The 22,027-nt window shown below is 35.4% G+C and overlaps 1 protein-coding gene across 1 annotated transcript; it reads right to left on the bottom strand.

Moving 5' to 3' along the window:
- Positions 1-1,034: 1,034 nt before the first annotated feature.
- LOC109098978 (period circadian protein homolog 3-like) lies at positions 1,035-21,253 on the bottom strand. The gene is given in 25 exon segments (XM_042766822.1): positions 1,035-1,386; positions 2,479-2,506; positions 2,508-2,627; positions 3,016-3,202; positions 4,142-4,334; positions 5,161-5,478; positions 5,516-5,907; positions 6,576-6,836; positions 7,328-7,513; positions 7,599-7,735; positions 8,659-8,797; positions 8,888-8,996; positions 9,075-9,203; positions 10,139-10,247; positions 10,345-10,501; positions 10,581-10,687; positions 11,704-11,782; positions 11,947-12,086; positions 12,495-12,546; positions 12,721-12,922; positions 14,212-14,330; positions 15,802-15,959; positions 16,947-17,009; positions 17,273-17,796; positions 21,100-21,253. Coding segments are annotated over 24 exon segments (3,939 nt in total). The 5' UTR covers positions 17,632-17,796; positions 21,100-21,253; the 3' UTR covers positions 1,035-1,191.
- Positions 21,254-22,027: the final 774 nt, after the last annotated feature.

Here is a 22,027-nt window from a genome sequence, read left to right as displayed (position 1 = left end):
TAATAAATAAAAGAAGACAAGATGACAAAAATGAGGTTTGGAGAAAATCATACGGTAAACTGCTTTTTTTTTTTTTTTTTTTTTTTTTTGGGTACTTTATGATGGATTTGAGAAGTTGAAATTGAGAAATTGTTTAACTCTCAGAAAAGGTACAAAAGCTGTCTCTGGGGCAGTAACTTCTCAAAAGGTATTAATACGTAGCTTTGAGGTACTAATATGGACCCTTTAGTGGTAAATATGGTACAAAGGTGTACTGCCCCAGGGACAGCTACTGTACTGTATAATAATAAATACTATAATAATAATGCATAAATAAAAATTATTTTAAGAACCATTAGGATTGCATTGCTATTTTTGGATTTTGACAATTAATCAGATTTTCCTCCCAAATTCACATGATGAAAATAAATGTCACAATGTCAACAATCATAATGGTCATCATTTTTTAATGCAAATTTATATAAATATTTTATTTTATTTTTTTTGTGGTGAAATGCTATCAACCCAACAGACACAACAAAAAAATATCTGCATATTCCGATTACACCATCACTGTGAGTTTTATACCAGAGCAGGACATTGCTAGACATCATTCAATCACATAAAAAAATGAACAAACTCTGACAGAAAAACTTTCTTAAGGCCTCGTTCAAATTATTCATTTGGATTGGATGAACTCAATAAAGAATGAAGATCTTTGTGCTCTGGACCGAATATCATTCATTTCCATTCGTAGATGCTGTTAGATTTTGTTTGTGGGTTGTGTGGTTTTTTTTTTATTTTATTTTATGTGTGAGGTGGTGGTGAGGATGATTATTGGGGGTGATGATGCTGGATTAAAGATTCAGTAGAGCACACACTATTAATGGACAAAAACCTTTCTTAAAAAAACAATTTTTATACGCATTTATTTCTGGGAATTTTTTAAAAAAAATATGTTGTGGTCTTATGTCTAAAATAATATGTTGTAGTCTTATGATTCAACTGCTGATTTTGTTGCTTTGATATTCACAGCTGTTTGGGTGAGTGGTTTTGCATGGTCATGTGATGACCATCACTCAATGTCCGTCTCCTGCGAGTGTCCAAACTCACTCTGACACAGTTTGATCGAGTGCAAAGTGCCTGCCCCGTTTCATGACCTCAGGAGGAATTATGAGAGACTGGCACACGGATGCGGGTGTCTCTCTCTTCCTACGATTCCCAGCTGAAAGCAGAAGAATCCCTGAGTCCCAGAGGGCTGGAGGTCCAGCAGGGTCTGCGGTCAGGTGTCTGTGTTGGGTCTGGATCCTGTGATGGATAGGAGCTGTCAGGAGTGGGAGGGTTTGGAGAGTCAGTCTGAAGATTCAGCTCTTCACCTGGTTCCATGGTGTTACAACTTACACAACCCTAAAAAAAGAAATCAATATGTGAGATGTTAGATGTCATGATGAAACACAATAAAGATAGCAGTCTAATGTTGCAAAGCAGCAAATCAGCATATTAGAATGATTTCTGAAGGATCATGTGACAATGACATTTCAACAGTTATTTAAAATAACCAACCTCATACTTAGTGTAAACAGTAGTGTAAATGATTAATATAGCAGGAATAGTAGACCCTCAGTGGTCTTGACATTTTTGACTGGATCTAACAATTGGTAATAATCAAAATTAAATCATGTTATCATAACATATTCCTTTGATATTTTGATAAACTTATATCAAGTTCATTATAGAAAAAATATTTGCAATTCTAAATTTAAGATGTTTTTATATATTTATATTTATTTTTATATTCTTTCATTCAACCTTTATTTCGGACATTTTATAAACATGGTTGCAAACCACATATCAAATAAATGTAAAATAAAACATTTAACCTTATCTACTGATGAGAAGGGGTATTATAGTTAACTAAAACCATAGAAATATTTGTTACTTGAAATAAAATAAACATGAACTATATATATATATATATATATATATATATATATATATATATATATATATATATTATATAAGACAAAAATGAATAATAAAATACAAGTACAAAATTATAAAGCAAATCTACTGAGCCTTTCATGTCCTCGTCGTTAAAAGCGCTATACAAATAAACTTGAATTGAATTGAATATAAATATATATACACACACACGTATATATATATATATATATATATATATTATATATATATATATATATATATATATATATATACAGTATATATATTTTTATATATATATATATATGTATTTCTTCTTTTCACTCAGTGTAGAGCATTTTTGTTTTATTATCAGATCCAACCACTACCGAAAGTGATATATATGAAACAATGTGCATTATACTAGTATTTTGTTGTATGATAATTTTTTATTGTTGTTCTTTTTGTTAGTCAGGCATCCATTTACAAGTAGAGCATCTCAAATGAAAGAATATGGCCAATATACTGGCCTATAACGTTACACATGTTTGATACTGATGTAAATGATGAGTTGTAGACCTGTGTGTTGATCTCCTGTGGGACGGTGCTGATGGATCCAGGGATGGACCTCGGCCAGCTCCTTCTTCTGGTCCTGGGTGAACCAGGGCTGCATGGGCTGCATCAGAACCAGCTTCTCCCGGTCTTCCTGAAGAACCTGGACCTGATCCCTGCATGGATATCCACACACACAAAATAATACTAACTTCCGCTGCCTCATACGTTTGTTTGATGACACTCGACAGCACATACTGTTAAAACATCTAGGCCTGGCAGATTCGCCCTCTCCTCCGTCCATAATAAGGTGCTTGTGTCAAGCTCTTTATCACGGGTCTCATTGTGTACCGTCACCTGGAGTCACCTACCTCAGGGCTGACGGTGCAATGAGACATTTAGCCTGATCAGAACTACCTCAGCGAGAGAGCCTGGCAACGCTATCTCTTTCTCCTGTGGAAAGAGATGCTCACAATGTCACGTTTCTCTCAGGTTTCTCAGAGGAATGAGCGGGAACCCAGGATTCAGAGAAAGAGAGAGCGAGAAATGTTCTGTGTCTGGTACCTGGGGCCGATCTGATAGGTCATCATGAGGGGTTCGGGCGTCTGCTTGATCGTGCTCCATAACGGGTTGTCCACGTGCTTTTTGAAGGTCGTATGCTCCCTTTCCTGGGCCTCCGCGGATTTGCGTGCTTTCCGCGACGTGTCCGACGAATCATTGCTGGCGAAGTACTTGCTGCTATTGCTGCTGCCTGTGAACGTGAAACGTTAGGGGTCAGTTTAATTCAACTTTTGTGTTTCACATAAAAAAAAAAGGAAGTCATACAGGAACAAAATGAGGGTTTGGAGTTTCGTTTTTTTAATTGAATTTCCATTCAAATAATCTTCTGGAAGACGTTTATGCAGTAGAAATTATGTAACTGATCAAACACCATTAAAATATACTATTTTATGGTGGAAATGGCATTTAATAAATAACCAATGCCATTTAAAATTTATATTTTTTATTTGATATTTTATGTCTGCAATTTTGTATGTGTTGGGCTGATGGTAAAGCACAAAAATACAAAAAAAAAAACAATTTTTAATAAATACATTAATGCCCTAATTTTATACATGGGAAAGGATTTATTTTTATTTTATTTATTTTTATTGGTATTATATAATTTGAGCATCAGCCATACACTTTCAAAATTGCAGAAATATAATATGTAATAAATTAAATATTTATTATTATATAAATTAAATATACATTTTAATACATTTTACATAATATTTCACTCAAAATGTAAAAGTAAAAAAAAAAACCACTATATATATTTTACATTTACATATTTATTACATTTATAGTAATTTAATAAAATATATTTTAATACTATTTAAATATTACTTTAAAGTATTGTTTTAAAGAATTACTGACTGACACAAGGATGAAATACCATTTCTGTTTAGCCAATGCCAATAATCTCAAAGGACAGAAACAGTCCAACTAACTGACTACTAATTAATCTATCACAAACCCTAGATAGGTTGATCTATTATAGTTAACCAAAACTAAGACCGAAATTTAGAACAAAACAAAAATGAAAAAAACAAAAACGACAAAAACATTTCTTGATAATGGAAATTCAATGAAAAAAAGACATTCCACACAACATTCAGTGTCATGGATGAGTGATTTTGAACAGCACCGGTATGACTGCTGGATGTTCCGTTAGAACAGAGTCCCGAGCCGGAGCCCAGAGAGCCTCCCGACTCCCCGGAGCCACTGCCTGAGGCGTTGGAGCCGGTTCCTGAGCGGGCGTCCTCCTGTAGCAACTGGTCAAGCATTTCGCTGGAGGTAGAATGGGCATCTTGGTTACCCGACTCACTGGGAGCGTCCTCCTGTGAGCAGAGAAACAGACAGCTGGAGTCATGCTGATCGAGCCAGTACACTTCATTCTCACTTTAGCTTCATGATTAATGTAACTAATCTTTAAGGATAAAGCAAAACAAAAACATAAAAACATAAACTACAAAAGAAACAAAAGTATGCATAATTGCTTAGTTAAGGCCCTTTTGCCTGAAAATTTGTTTAATATTACATCTATATATATATATTCCCTTATCCCTTATATATATATATATATATATATATATATATATATATATATATATATATATATATACACACACACACACACACACTTAAAAATTTTAAGTATATTAATAATATTTAATAAAATAACATACTTGGTACTAGGGGTGCACCTTAAATATCAGCTGAGCAGCTGTTACTACACAGAGCCGTTGTTAACTGACAAGCTGCGCAAATCCACGTTCATCATCAGCTTGGATTTGCGCAGCTTGTCAGTTTTACACTATTACAACCCTTCCACGTGACCTTTTTCTTTTTTTTTTATATATTTTACTTAAATTGAAGTATTTTAATAACAATTAATTAAATAACAATTGGTCTCTCAAGGCCCTTTCATATGAATTGTACAAATTATTAAATAAATATTTTAATATTTTACTTAAATATTTTATTAATTATTAACATAATAACATTATATAAGGTCATAAAAACTGCATGCACCATAATTATAAAAATATGTTAACAAAATACTTTTTTTTTTTTTTAATTAGCTTCAGATGGAGTAAATCAAGTCACTCCTCAGGGTATTTCAACTTGCCGAAACTACTCAAGTCTGATCTCAGTTGGTCTCACCGCTCTGGTGTGGTGCTCATGCAGACTCTCTGGACCGGTGCTGTTCTGGGCTTCGGTGGGCTTGGTCAGCTCCTCCTGGAGTAAGTTCAGCTGGATGGGCGAGCTGGAGCGAGAGCTGGAGAAGAGTGCTGTAGGTTGTGCTGCATCAAGGTCTTTTCCAAACCAAGGTGCAGGTATCGAGTCGACCTCCGCCGAGGCACCCGATGGCATCCCAGCTCCTGTGATGCTGGACCCTGGAGGATGCCCCTGAGATGGAGACCCATGTGGCATGTGGCCACCAGGTGGGGTGTAGGGGGTATTTCCCATATTAAAGGGTGGCTGTGTGGCTAGTGTGGGCAAGGTGGGAGGTAGTCACCTGATGTTGAATGGAGTTTTTGGAGTGGTACATGGGGTAGCTAGGAAGCAGGACGACCATCATGGGAGTCATGGGAGTCATGGGAGTCATGGGAGTCATGGGATGCATGGGTTGGAGGTTCTGGACACCTTGGTCAGGTTGGACCACCATGGGCTGCTGATCTGCACCAAATACAGTGAAGTAAGGGGCAGACTGCATTGGCACTGCCATGGGCGGCACAAAGCCGATGTTGGATGGCGGGAGCTGAGACGACTCTGAGGAAGGCCAGGAGGAATGAGGCGCTCCTGTGGGTCTGGGAAGTGACCAGTAGTTGCCTGGCTGGGAGCCGTAGCTGTCCGATGAGTCTTCTGGTTTGGGCCGCTTGTGCTTGTTTGGAGGACGCACAACATCAGCTGAGAGTAGATGGGAAAGGAGAGTTAATGCTACAGCCAATGTAATCCCAATAATCAAATAAATACAGACCCCGCTCCGAGTAAATGTTATACTGTATTTAAATATTTTATTACCTTAGCATTATTCATATATATATACACACACACACACATTTACTTAAAATGTCAAAGAAAAAGTATATCAAACACCAATTATATCAAAATATTAATAAAAACTAATAATCTCAATTATACTATTATAATAATTTGTATTAATAATTAATATTACATAATAATAATAAAAAATAAAAAATATGGACATAACTTTATGCATTGTATATTTAAATAAAGTATTAAATTATTATTAAAAATATTTAATTTGTTGGATTTTCCAACAACAGACATTAGCACACTGTTACTATGTAAAGTTTTTCTTTACATTTTCAGATAAAAAAATAACTATATAAAATATATAGTTTTCATAATAGAATCAAATGAATAATCCATAGGCAGCATTAATCTTAGGTTGCTCCAGACACTTTTATCCAAAACAACTAACAAAAAAAGAACATGACAAGCCATAGACTGATAAATAACAACAGCTAGCGCACACACACACACACACACACACACACACACACACACACACACACACACACAAACACACACAAACACACACACACACACACCTCTGTGTTGAGAATGGGCCATGCTGCTGTTGTCCTGCTGGAGGTAGGAGCTGTAGGGACTCTGCAGGATACGATGACGGAAACGATCTACGAATTGCTGCTCCTCCTTCTGGGTGTGGGCCGACAGCACCTCTTTAGTAAGACCCACCACGAGTAACTCCTCCTGAGCCGCTGAGGAGGTGCTGGGGGCGGGGCGTGCAGGGGTGGGGGCGGAGTCTGTTGGTTCACTCCCCATTGGAGCATCTTCTAAAGCTGTGACCTCTGGAGGAAGACAAGCGGCAGATGCAGGAGTTCAACGGTGCCGCCTAAAAACTTATTTTTTTTAAAGGGATAGTTCACCAAAAGGAACCGGCTCAAAAGAATGATTCGTTCATGAACCGGACATCACTATGAATCGTTTGCCTGAGACTCTGGATTACAGGTAATAGTGCAGTAAATAATGTTCAGTTTCTTGCACAGACAGATAGTTTCACTTCATAAGACCTCAATAAATCGCCAGGAGCCACAGGTATTCACTTTGTGCTCCTTGATACACTTTCAAATTCTCAGACAGCCGCTTGCATTTGCATCAATGACTAAGGACCACAGTTTCAGCTAAAAATCTTCTTTACGGTTTTACTCAAGAAAAAATTCACCTACATCTTGGATGGCATGAGAGTGTGTAAATAAACAGCAAATGCTCATTTTTGGGTGTACTATCCATTTAAATAAGATTTAAGTGGGCAAACACATTTTGGGTCACTGTAACTCACCCGACTCGGGCTGCGGTACGTGCACTATGGTGCTGCTGTAACTGCACTGACTGGTGACGGACACCACGCTCATGGCTTCTGTGGATATTGTAATGTCTGTTAGCGGCGCTCCCACCACCGCTGCTGTCGTGACCGAACCCACAGACACCTGGCTGTCCAGAGCACCAGCGCCCTCTAGCGCAGCTTCTGCAGGAGAAAGTCAATCATCAGAATCTGTGCAGGGTTTGAGGAGGATACAGAATCTGTTGAAATAGACTTTGAGAGCTCGTACCGTCTGTGTTCACAGCGTCTTCATGTGCGGCCGCTGTGGGTTTGTCTTCCTCTGACATGGAGGATGAAGATGATGTAGCTATGGACAAAGATTCGCTCTTTCGTTTCAGAGCAGACGTCGCACAGCTCTCCAAATATCTAGAAGAAGAAACAAACCTCCATAAATAAATCTTAGGCTACACTTAAAAACTAATGATAATATCAAAAAAGGTTTCTAATTGTTCCTAATGTTTTTATATTTTTTAGAATTTAATTATTATAGAAAATGTATTTCATTTGCTAGATTATCCAATAATATTTAAACGGTTATGGAAAAAAAAAAAAAAAAAAAAAAATAAATAAATAAATAAATATATATATATATGTGTGTGTGTGTGTGTAATATTAATATAATATAATATTATATATATGTTATTTAATATTAATATAAAATAAAAATAATAATGATATATTCATATGGTATTGCATATTTAAAATAATATAGAACAATTATTTAATTTGCTGAATTATCCAATAATATTAATTACTACACTGTTATTTACAATTATTATAAATTATATTATATATAATTAATTCTTATATATATATATACATACATATATATCTCAAACAATACAACTTTACGGATTATTTATTTAAATTAATATATAAATGTAATTACTATAGAGAATTTTTTTTTTTGCTGGATTATCCACTAATAGATATGACTACACTGTTATTTAAAATGTAAAGTTCTTTCTTTGAATTTCCAAAATAAAAAATAACTGCTTTATATAAAATATATATAATATTTATATAATATTATTTAATGAATTGCATATTTAAATGACATTAATTACAACAGAAAAATGATTTAATTTGCTGGATTATCCAGTAATGGATATTAATACATTGTTATTTCAAATGTAATCTTCTATCATGCATTTTCAAGTAAAAAATAACAATATAAAATATATAGAAAAAATTATATAAAATAAAATACAATTTTATGGACTGCATATTATATTATATATTACATAACATATTATATTATATTATTATCCCATGTCTGTAAGCCTCACCTGATGATGCTGTCCACACAGTTGATCTGCTGGTACGATGGGATGTGTGGTTGTTTCCGGGCTTCTTGTAGAGACTGCTTTAGATGATCTCTAATTCCCAAACCCTGACTGGTATTAGGATAAACGCCTGCTGCCGCCACTGATGGAAACAAATATAGTTCAGATATATTACACCTTGACCAATTCATGAGATGACAGTAGACGGATGTAAAAAAAAAACATTCCAGACCTGCAGTGGCTGGTCCTAAAGGTGTGAGCTTCCTCCGGGAGTCCAGATACGCCTGCTGGCCCCAGTTCTTCACTTTATTGACATCAGCACAAAACTGCTGCAATGTCATCTACAATTCAAAAGATCCCTCATTAGGTCCAGACAAACCAACATTCATAAGTGACTTTACATGTACTCGCAGACGTACTGGTTCTCTGTGCGAATCCTCCCAGAGGTTTCCGTTACTGTCGCTGGACGACGCCACACTGATGTAGTGCTCGTGGGAGCCGTTACTACCCAGACTGCCATAGCCACTGGATCCATTATTATGAACAGGCTGAGAGAAAGACAGACACCATTCAAATGCAAATGCTCAAATGTGCTTAGCAACTGTAGCAAAGCCACATATGAAGCAGTGTTATTTTAGCATTATTATATACAGTACTATCATACATATTATTTTTTTGTTTAATTCAATTTTTTATGTGCTTTTGTCATTTTTTTTTTTTTCATTTTTCATTTTAGTTCAGCTTTATTTCCATTAGCAAAAGTTTTTTTTTTTTTTTTATAGTTCACTGTTAAATAGTTAAAGTTCACAACCCTGATATGAAGTTACTGATGTAGATAAAGCAACTAATACCAGTCAGTAACTATTGATATTTGCTGGTCAATACCTAATTGCGGACTGACTATTTTTATATTTTATATTTTTTATGTCATCTTGCTTTAATTAAAGGAAGGCACTACACATGACATTTTTTAAAAAGCCCAATTTTTTAAGATTATGCTTTTCTATAATAGCTCTTATGTAATTTGGGTCTGTTCCTCACACAAAGTGATCCATGCTAAACTATTTAAAAACATTTGTCTGGGCTCTTATGCTTACAAAGTCTACATTTCTTTGATTAAAAATACAGCCAAAAAAAAAAAAAAAAAGTGAAATATTTTTGTAGTTTAAAATAACTGTTTTCTATTTTAACTTATTTTAAAATGCTATTTATTCCAGTGATGCAAAGCTGAATTTTGAGTATTGAATCTTCATCAACTCCAGTGTTTGGTCTCACATGATTTTTGCTGCTTAATATTTTATTAGATATTTTTTATTTATTTTTAATTTTTTCAGGATTCTTTGATGAATAGAAAGTTCAAAAGAACAGCATTTATTATAATTTTTTGTAACATTATAAATGCCTTTACTGTCACTTTTGGACGACTGGCCTTCTAAAAGGCTGCTAATGTAGCTTGCCCTCAGCAGATTTAGCGATCTCTCACCTGTAAGAAGAGCTTGTAGATCATGGCTTGCAGCTCTTTAACGTCCTCACACATGACTGGCTGCTCGGCTCTACTCCGTGCAGCAAAAACATCCTCATTCAGAGGTCCACTACAGAGAAGACATACAAAGACAAGAGTTTCTGTATGAGCAAATGTCAAGGCTTGGATACGCAACACAACTGGCGCACTCACAAGCCGGCGCTTACGTGCGAACTTTGTGCCTTCCGATGATGAAGGCCACCTTACGGCTCCAGGGGTTGATGAAGCTGGACCAGCTGGAGTCCAGGGTGACGTAGTCACCGTTCTGACAGCGGAACCGGATGGGTGAGTGTTCAAAAGGTGGCTGACCCGCGTACTTCAGAACTGAAGGGATCAAATTTTATAAACACCTTTTTATTACAAGACCGCTGAAGACTTTACGATGTAGTTGTAATGGACGTACTTCTGCGGTGCAAGGACAGCATGAGCAGGCGGTCATCTGGATGCAAGCAGGTCAGAACTGAGGTACCGATCAGGTCCTGAGGGAGGTAACCGAGCAAAGGCACCGCACTGTGGACATACACACACAACTTATACATGAGGAATCACTTACCACCAGAAAACACATTTATTTTAAGTCTTTGCCCCTAAAATGCTTGTCTTATGCTACCGATTAAACTTGATGGTTGAAAAAAAGTCATTATTTGTATGAAAAAGAACAGAATAACAAGATATTAAACTAATGCGGGTGACAAACCTAGAACTACTTCATAGTCGTGTGGTTATATAAGGGTCACTGTAACACCCTGTCATTACTGCAAAATAAACCCCAGTGTGAAGCTGCTGACTGAACATTGTGTTTCTTTAGTAAGCAGCCATGTAAGAAGTCAGGAACTTCTGACGGTCACTTACTAAATATATAAATACACAGAAAGAAACACTGATTAGAGTTGAAATTATTATTATTACATTTTTAATTTAAAGAGGCATCAAGACAAACACTGTAATAATTTGATGATATTATTATCATTATTATTAATGCTTCTCAGTTTAACTCAACATATGTGCAACATATTTTATATTACTACTAGCACTACTAATATGCTGCTCTATGGAAGCCCATTTCCGCCACTGAATAAAAAATAAAACAAGGTAATTGCGACTTTTTTCTCAGAATTGCGAGTTCATATCTTGCAATTCTGACTTTATAAAGTCAGAATTGCGAGATAAAAAGTTGCAATTACCTTGTTTTATTTTTTATTTAGTGGCGGAAATGGGCTTCCATACTGCTCAGCCATACTCTGTGCAACATAATATTTAATAATAATAATAATAATAATAATAATATGCTTATTTTCAAACAGCAATACTACTACTACTACTAATAATAATGTGGTACTCAGCTTTACTCCATGCTACCTATTTTTAATTATTATTATTATTATTATTATTATTATTATTATGAACAACAATATGCTTATAGCTTCACTCCATGCAACATATTTTAAACAACAAAAAAACACAACAATAATAATAAAAATAATAATAGTATTATTTGAGCACATAACCATTCGAAAATCACTCACCGGTCATCCACTTCTAAAAAGACACAGCCTGGTGAATGAGTCGTGCTGAATATGCGCTTGTCCATGGGAATGCGAGGGGCTGGAGACAAAGCAACAAGCAAACAAACCTAAATAATGATCATTAGATCAGACAGCCAAAAGTAAATGCAAAAAAGACAAACAGGTAACACATTGAGGTCATGTGTCAAAGGTCTATACTACTGTTTCAGAACGTGACGGGGTGAAAGGTCACGCGGCTCGTACCCTCATATCCTGAGATGATGCGTTCGGCCAGGGCCAGACAGCACGGCTCCTCCTCTGCACTCGATCCCTGAACCTTCAGCAGGTACGGAGTGATCCGGAAAGGACTATAACGCATCTCTCCATCTCTATCTTTCCCTCCTCTGAACACACACACATAAAACATTCAAAAATATTATCAGTCTGACTCCACTGACACCAGAGAGAGTAAAAACCAAACTAAACTGAATTGGATAACGACGCTATTATTTTCTCTAGAGCTGCTTTAAAGATGCAATAAGCTTGTGCACTATTATTGAGCTCAACTGAATCAACATTGATCTAAACTGTCTTTGTGAAGTATTTTATGTTGTTTTTTTTTTATTTTTTATTTTTTTTTGTGTGGATGTTTTTTAAAAAACACTCTGTACTGTATAAAGTGCTATATAAATACATGCAGTGTGATTTGACATGAGATGATCAGATGGGAATGAGTAATAATGCTGTATAAACTGCTATTTAAAAGTCCACAGGAAGTAGAAATGAAGTCTGATGAGGTGAAACACACTCACCTGATTCGACAGAAGAAGGACTTGACCTGGGCACATTCAAACAGAACCGCCGCTACAGAGAGACAAAGACGAATAACATTTGTTATTTCCTAATTATAAATCAAACATTTTCTACTGACCTAGATTTATCAAAGAAGTTTGCTTAATTAAATGTACGTGCAATATCAGTGAAATGATTCCCAACTGGAGCTTTAAACTGAAATTTTACAGATCCGGACTGCCTCACCGCTGTCTGTGCCCATGTTCCAGGGCGGCAGTCGCGGCTGCGCCGTGTGCGAGTAAAACACACTGACGTCCTGATGGTACAGCAGCTCCACGAACTTGGCAGATTCCAGAAACTTCCTCTTGCAGTGAAGCACGCTGGAGGCCTGTTCAGACGCATAAACCACCTTCCCAGAGGCCAGAGAGAAGACCACCACAAACGTGTCCTAAAAAACACAAGAGAACTGTCCGTGAACGCCTTGTACCCACTCATTAAAGGGCTAGTTCACCCAAAAATGAAAATTCATCATTTACTCTCTAAAGTTGTTCAAAAACTCTTATGAGTTTATTTACAGATATTTTGAAGAATGCTGGAAGTCAATGGCTAGCAGCAACTGATTGGTTACCAGAACATCTTTTATGTTCAAAAGACGAAAAAACTCATACAGGCTTGGAACAACCTGAGGATAAATAAATTAAGACAGAATTTCATTTTTTTTAGTATCCCATTAAGGCAAGAAATCACAGGTGAATAGGGTAAAAAAAATATATATCACCCAACTGATTGATTAAATTAAGAATTGCAACATCAGTTTTATTTTTAATTGTACATTTTCTGAAATGTATAAATATACAACCCAGGCATCTATTTAAATATGTACCAACCTGCATACCTTTCCAAGACATAAATCTGAACACTGGGTATAGCCAGGTTCAAAATCATTCATTTTTATGACATATTAGAGTCAAAGATTTTTACAAAGGGGATTTTGAATCTCCCTTTTTATCACTGTATAAATCAGACAATACTGTCAACAGACAGAAAAAATACATTTTCACCATGTCTTAAGGATTTAATAATTTTATAAAATCAGGCAAACAATATAGGTCAATGAACAACCCGGAGTTATTTTAGTATCACTGAGATACCATTATAGTTTAATTAGATGTTTTCTTTCATGCTCATTTTAGTAGTAATATAGTTGAGTTTTTGTTGAATACGTTTTTGTCATTTCTAAATACGTCTATATATTTTTTATTATTTCAGTTTTAGTTTGTGTAGTTTTAGCACATCAAGTTAAACGAAACAAAAATCTGAAATGCTGCCTAACATTTGTTTGTTTATATATTATTAACACTTATTTTATTTCAAGTAGTTATTTATTAACTTTTATGGGTTTAGTTTTAATTTTATTTTTAGCTAACTACAATAACTCTGGAACAGGAACATTCAGAATATAGATAGAAATAAAATCCTAAAGTTTGGTGTACGTAGGTGGAGATTTCTGACTTTTGAAAACCTTTATATATAGGTCTTGTAATTCAAATCTACAGATGCAAATAGATACAAGTGCAAGTGTATTTTGGATGTTTTCTATCCACTAGTCTGAACATGGAAATTATGAAAAGCCAAATAGCCCAAAACCTCAAAATGACTAGTGCATGAAAAAAAAAACACAGTTTTGCCTGTAGTGTCTTGCATTAAGGCTTTCAGATGAAACAGAGCGGGACATACAGTGTTTTTCGGCGTGTGTTCTGATGTGATTCCCTCCAGCTCCTCCAGCGTGCACACAGTAGCGTTTCGTCTCTCCTCCAGTCCGCTGCTCATTAGTAAGTTGTAGTACTCGCTGTTTGCTGCAGGAGGCGTCAGATCAAGTGTTAAAATGAGCCACAATCCAGTTAATCAGTGTTTAATCAGTATTTGCATAAACAACAGAGCAGGTGGCTCACAAGAGACCACGCCAGATATTACAACACCAGTTACACATAGCATTACATCATAGACTGACTACTCACATTTATTTCAAGTGATGGCAAACAGAAATAAACAGGCACGGTTATCACTGCTAAAATAGATTTAATAAAAACAAAACAAATTGCATAATGATTAAATCCCTTAAAATATTACCAAAATATTACACTACAGTTAATGTTTCTACATAAACTCAATGCAAAAACTTTTTTCTGCAAACCTGCCATTCATTTATGACGAAATTGCAGTACATTGTGCAAAACGAAACACAAGTTTGAAGAAACCTGTAGCAACAAATTCAGATTTCCTTGCATATGCGACATTAAAGATTGGCATTTTTAAACTGAACTTTTCCAAGTGATAACTGTAGTCTATGGGACTTTCTTCATGCATATCACAAAATGTGTTGTTTGAACAACCATACATTATTTCAGACATTAAGAAGCTACCGACAACAAATAAGTGATCAAAACATATCAAGTATGAATGATTCAGTAGAAAGTTTCTTGTGTTTTGGTGACTGTTATTGTAGCAATGAGGGCAACATTATAAACTAAATATATAATTTTTGTATTAGAAGCTCATAATCACATTTTATCTGAAATAAAATATAAATAAAATAAAATATTAGGTCATGGTCTTTCAGTTTATTAAAATAGCCCAAATATTCAAAACAACATTTTTGGATTCTGTTGCTACTACGAGAATCTATACCCCAAAAAACAGGAAATACAACCCTACCACATTCCAGCGTGTTAAGTTTCACAATTACTTAATCACATGCATGACGCAGATGATGACCTCAAGCAGAAGATATCAGCATATGCCCACATCATCTTAATACAAGCGTTATACTGTAAGAAGGATTTGATGCAGAGATAAACATTGGAAAGCACTGATGAATGAAAGTAGTACGTGCACGAACACCGTGAACAGATTCAGCAGGAGTTTCCTGCCAGCGAGCGGTTAGGATCTGGACCCGCCCTTCCTGCAGACGCAGCTAACAGACTGTTACATAATCACAGACGTTCTGCTGCGGACCTGAATGTGCGCTGCCGTTCTAACAGCAGTCCCTCTAGTGGCTTTATGCTTTGAGTCACTTGCCAGAAGAAGTGTGTGTGTGTGTGTCCTGGTATTCTCTACATTACGAGGACCTAACGAGGACATATTTTTTGGTCTAAACGAGGAAAAAAGCTTATAAATCATACAGAATGAAGTTTCTTGAAAATCTAAAAATGCTGAAAGTTTTGTGTGAGGTGTAGGTTTAGGAGTAGGGGGATAGAAAATACAGTTTGTACAGCTATAAAAACTATGAAATGTCCCCATAAAACATGGAAAGCAGTGTACGTGTACCTTGTACTTGTTTGACACAGTTCAGTGCGTAGTTCAGTGCCTCCACAGTACTGGCTTTACTGCGGCTTCTCTTCTCTGACGGCAGTCGTTTCTTCATCTCCTGCACCGTCTGCATCATCTCTCGGTGCGTCTGCTCACGGCCGTGCTCCGTCTGCTCACTGCACATGCACACGCTTGTTTTTTATAACATTCATTATAATTTTAGCCTCATTTCAGTGAATGATATATGGAAGCCCATTTCTGCCACATAAAAAAAAAATGTGTTGGAAAAACAAAATGACGACTTTGTTGAAAGTATGAGATACTAAGTCATAATTGAAATTTTTCTCATTATTATGACTTTTTATATCATATATTTATTTATTGTATTTGTATAACTTTTTGTCAATTTATGCAATAATTATGACTTATAAAAAGTCATAAAAAATCTAATTGTGTCAATTATGAATTTATCTCAATTTCAACTTAAGTCATAATTATGATTTAACAAAGCATGGTTTTGTTGTATGATGGTAATAGGCTTCCATAATTTTAATAGGTATATGGATATAAAAATTATTTGAAAATTATGCTTTTAATGTTGTAATTATGCCTTTTTATCTCATAATTTCAACTATATTCAACTTTTCTCATAAGTGATGACACTTTTGACTCTTTATTTAAAAAGTTCAAAAATTAATTCTCAATGTTATATAGATATTTTATCTCATCGTTTTGACTTTTTATGTCAGAATTATGATATAACAAAGTGTGATTTTGTTATGTGGCCAATATTTCTAATAATTATCTTCCCTCTTCTCATAATTTCAACCTTTTGTCAATTTATCTCATAATTGGTATGTCAATTTCGACTTTTAAGCTCATAAAAAGTCATAATTATGACAAAAAGTTAACCTTCAGACTCTATATATTATAATTTCAACATAAATATGACTTTTTATAAAAAAAAATTATTCTTATTGGTTTACAAAAGCATGATTTTGTTTTCTTATGTGGCGGAATTAGGCTTCCATTCCAATTCTAATAACTTATATAGGTTAGGAAATTATATGACAAATTAAAAGACTTTACTATATATTTATACTACCGTAAATAGGTTACTGTAAAATTCAGTTGTTGAACAAATTTGAAATGAGTTAGTTTACCTGCACTCTGTGTGATGCGCGCTGTGAAAACTGGACGATGAGGAACCAGTGGCAGATTTTGAGCTGAACACACAAAGACATGAAGAAACACTTGATTTAACCAGAAGTCTAATAGTACACAAAATGACACAATCATGTGGCTGCCAACTGCTGGTTTATCAGACAGTTACATTTAGAACTGAGCTTTCAAAGCAACCGATTCCTACCTTTTAAATCAGGAAGAAAGAAAACACTCAAATGGACTTGCGAAAGCTGAGTACTCACAGTTAGGGGTTTGTTCAAATCACTAACCTTTAGCATGAGCTTTATAATTGTGATTCTTGTACCTCTTGGTGCTTCCGGATCCTGTGGTGCTTCCAGGGCTGCAACTGGACGAGGAATGATGATGTCGTGAGCCACCGACACTGTCATTACCGCTGCTGGAGTCGTGACCGCTGTTCATGTCCACATCCTCGTGCGTCTGCTCTCCTCCGCTCTCCTCACAGCCTGCTGAGCTTTCCCCTCTGCTGGTCCTTCCTCGCTGCTCCTCGGCTTCCTCCTCCTCACCCGAACCCGATCCGGACCCTGATCCGCTGGTCCCGGGGTCCTGCCCGCTGTTAGCTTGGTCCGTCTGCCCTGAACGCTTGCTGGAGCCTGGAGAAGAGTTCTCCTCTTCTCCATCGAGAGAGCCGTCTCCTCCCAGCATTCCCCACAAGTTCTCCTCCGAGTCTGCCCACCTCTACTGAAGCTCTGATCCAGAATCTAGATGCACCACTGCTTTTGTCCACGTTAACAATGAAAGTCTATAGAGAAATCCATGGGGATGATGATGTTTTACTAGGTGGTTAAATACACTCTTCCATTGAAAGAACTGCAAAAGAAACATAAATAAATGTCAGAACCACTAAAAGTGTGTGTGTGTGTGTGTGTGTGTTAATATATTTATTTCAAATATTTCAAATGTACATTTAGAAATATTTAATATATTTCAAATATATTATATATATAAATATATATAATATATATATATATATATATATATATATATATATATATATATATATATATATATATATATATATAGTATAATTTTGTGTATATTGAAATAATATTTACTACAATATCATTTATTATAATATAATATTTAACAAAAATATTTACATTGTCCAAAATTTTTAAATCTACACTTTATATTTACCCAGAATTGTTTTTTTTTTGCTCCTTTTCATAGTATATTTTAGCATTTGAAGCTCGAAACATTTCATTTTCGATTTGGAAAATATGTTTTCTTGAACTTTTTTACAGTGTATATTAAAATCTCTATAATTTTGGACATCAAATCTTTCATCCGACAACCTTCAGACTACATTTTTGCAATTTATGCAGATCATTTTATTATTTGTCAGACAAAAACTGGAAGTCTGATTGCTTATAAGTATACACAAAAGTTTAATATTTTGAATTATGAATTTATTCTGACTTCAGAAACATCACTAAATACCAGATAATTTTCATCAAATTTTTTGGCCTGCATATCTGGTATTCTTGTTTGAACACACGGTGCTGACATCTCAAAGGGTCGTGACCTGCTGTCGTTTGTACAGCGACTCTGACGCAGTCATTCTCAAAATAGGCTGTCAGAGTAGGACTAGGTCAGGTATTAAAACTCAGGTTTTAAAAAGGACAAAATAAGACTTGCTGGACCTCATCTGTGCATAATTCAGACAGACCTCTCGGCTCTTTTTGAAACACACAGGCTTCAGTTAGAAACGCTCCTACAGAAGCTCTAGGCGAGGTTATTATAGTTAGCTAAAACTGAAATAAAACTATGTTTATTATAGTTAGCTAAAACTGAAATAAAACTATATTTCTATTTTAGCTAAAACTGAAATAAAACTATATTTCTATTTTCTTTCTTTTTTTTTTTTAAAACTAAACCTGAAATAAAAAAGATAAACCTATATAGACATTTAAAAAACAAAAACTAATAAAAATGACATAAGAGCACAACAAAATTGCTACAACTTAAAAATTTAAATGAAAACAGGAAATATAAAAATACCAAATAAATGTAAAATATTATATGTGTGTGTGTGTGTGTGTTTTTCAAAATCAAAACGATACTAAGATAACCCTGGCTATAGGCAAAGATCAAATGGCCCAGTATAATGTATGTTTATATCTATCTATCTATCTATCTATCTATCTATCTCTCTAATATATATATATATATATATATATATATATATATATATATATATATATATATACATATATATTTGCACAGCTATTTGGACAACTTTGAGTAAGGTAAAACTCAAAACAACTCAAACAGAAAGCCAGAAATGCATTTAAGCAGAACAGGGCGGCAATCTGTGCTTTCAGTAAATATGCATCATATGATTATATAATACTGCTGATGTATGCACATACAATTCTTTGTCACTGACATTTATGCACAACTGTTTCTTTATCTCATGTCTGTACTACAGAAAAATGTAATGAGATCTTTTGCAACAGGTAATAATCTTTACATACCCCACATCCTACTGTGAACCATAAAACACTACATGTATCTTTACTTTACTCATTTTTACACAGTAAAAGCTAAGATAAGCTGATGCATGTCCTCAGGTTACACAGACCAGACATAATGAAACTCCTTGTGTTCTGGAGAATCAGCTGTGTAGGAAATAGCACCTGGACCCCAAAAAGGATTCGACAGACAAATAGAAGGATAACTAGATTTAAAGCAGAAGTGTGTCATTTCTGCAAAAGTAAAGACTTTTAAAACAGGTTTCCCAGATAGACCCACTCCAAACTCATGCCATCGCTTGAGTCAGTGCCTCTGTTGGTGTTGGGCTGGTTGTATTTACAGCAATGTTTTATTAGGAAAATCAACTTATGAATATATAAGGTGACCAGATTTCTGAAATGAAAACTAGGGACATTTCCTAGTGTTCAAAATATCATTGACATCTCACTTGGGATTATCAACAAATTAAAAAACGGGGGCAATTATATATTTGTGCATGTTTTTGTTTTTTAATTGTTGTGGTTTTCAGTCAGGGACAGGACACCAAAATGGGGATGTCCGGTCACCCTAGCTTATAGTTGTGTGGGATATGTCTAGAGAATGCATTTCATCATCATAAAATAGTACAATTCATATGTATCTGACACTCAGACCCCAACCCTGGTTTGTGATACATCTGCTGATATTTGGCTTTCTTTAAAGGATGATATTGCTTATATTTTTCCTAACCAGACATGCCTGATTAACAGTGGCAGGTTCACCGATATCCTGATAAGGTGCAGTTTCTTGAAGTATGAAATTTCAGTAAATATTACATGAAATTTTGTTGCATTAGGCTGCGTTCGCATCCAGTCTCCTCTCTAATTACTGGCATCATCCATGGGAAAATCCATAACAGTTTGCCACACATTTCCATGACTGTGTAACCTACTGATTCACAAATGAATGTAAGGCTATTGGTTTAAATAGGATACAGGTGGTTATTCACAATAACTATCAATTTTTCAATAATAATAATAAACGATGACAAAGTACTTTCCCGGCTCAAAAACTCAAGCTCAAAACTCCAAAGTACTTAAGAACCACCTTAAGAAATGAAACACTGATAATAACTCATTGTAGCTTATACAAATGTATATAGTAATGCTTATTTCACAAGATTTTGATAATAAGCAACAGACCCCCACTATCACACTTGGCCTATTCACACATCAATTAGGATTCACTTGAGTAAAAACAACAACAACAAAAAACACCCTCTATAGTTTCCACATTCATAACAAACCCACAAGACAGAATATTACTTTGTGATACTGATGCTCGCCCCCGCCACTGCACATGCACGGCCACGAGTCTACTTACAGAAAGATATTCACCTAATACCCTCTGTCTGACCCAAACATCTCACACAGACAAACCAAGATGACAAAACATAAACGTTTAAATGAAATCAGCCATTTAATTTAGTAAATGACAAGTCAGATGGGCGGTGTGTATGTAGATCATTAATAACGTAATTATAATGTGGTATACCTTACATCGTAGAAGTCTTGACGTATTAAACTCTCTTAAACATCACAGCACTATTGTATCTATAAATCTCCGTGCGCTTGAGACGCGTTAAAGATGAGTACTTACTTGATGTTTATGTTTAATAATCACTTGCTCCAGTTTCTCGTGCGTCCCTCCATTACTCCTCCGGAGCGCAACACATCAGTCCCACGTGAGTCTGGCCGACCGGAGCCACGCCTTCTCGACTCTCATTGGCCGGAGCGTTTTTCCATGTGAGAGTCTGATTGGTCAATGGGCGTGGCCATGACGCCAGCCTAGCCGAGGATGCGGCTGGACTCACGTGTATGACCATGTTATACAACAGATGAAAACAATGGCGTAGGAGTAGCGATCTCGCGTGGTAACGAACCGTTTTAACGCAGCTCCCCCCGGGTTAAATCAGGTCATTACTTGTGTTAAATAACTAAAAAAATTTAATTATCGTAATTTGCCGTCACTACATGGGCTACATACATTTCGCGCATTCGCAGCGCACCAAGTGCATATTTCTTTTTACGCGGACGACAGCTGCAATGCGATTATGATTTCTGGTCCTTGAACTTCTACTTATTGTTGAATAGGTCATTGAAACTCGTAACATTTTGTAAGCAGATCAGTGACTGTTAGAATCTGCACTAACACTGTAGAACAAAGAAAATACAAGAAAGTACATCGGTAGCATGCTTGTTCATCTGAAATATGCTAATGGAATAGTCATTTATGACTGTGGCTGATAAACAGACATTCAACATGTTATGTAGTATTTTTTTTTGTTTGTGGTATGCTATGGAATAGTAATTTATTAGTGTTTTTTGTATGTGGCTGATAAACAGATTTTTTTGGTGACTTTATAGTGAAGAATATTATTATACATATTAAATTAAAATCTATTAATATATTTATAATATTTCGACGTCTGTGCGTCTGCATTATTGCCAGTTTAAAGGGACAGTAAAGAAATTATGTTTGTGTTGAGTCTTTATTAACCTGCAGACAAACAGATAGATGGATAGAT

The sequence above is a fragment of the Cyprinus carpio genome, chromosome A11 (genome assembly GCF_018340385.1).
Source record: "Cyprinus carpio isolate SPL01 chromosome A11, ASM1834038v1, whole genome shotgun sequence".
Lineage (NCBI taxonomy): Eukaryota > Metazoa > Chordata > Actinopteri > Cypriniformes > Cyprinidae > Cyprinus > Cyprinus carpio.
This window is presented reverse-complemented; position numbering and strand designations above follow the sequence as displayed.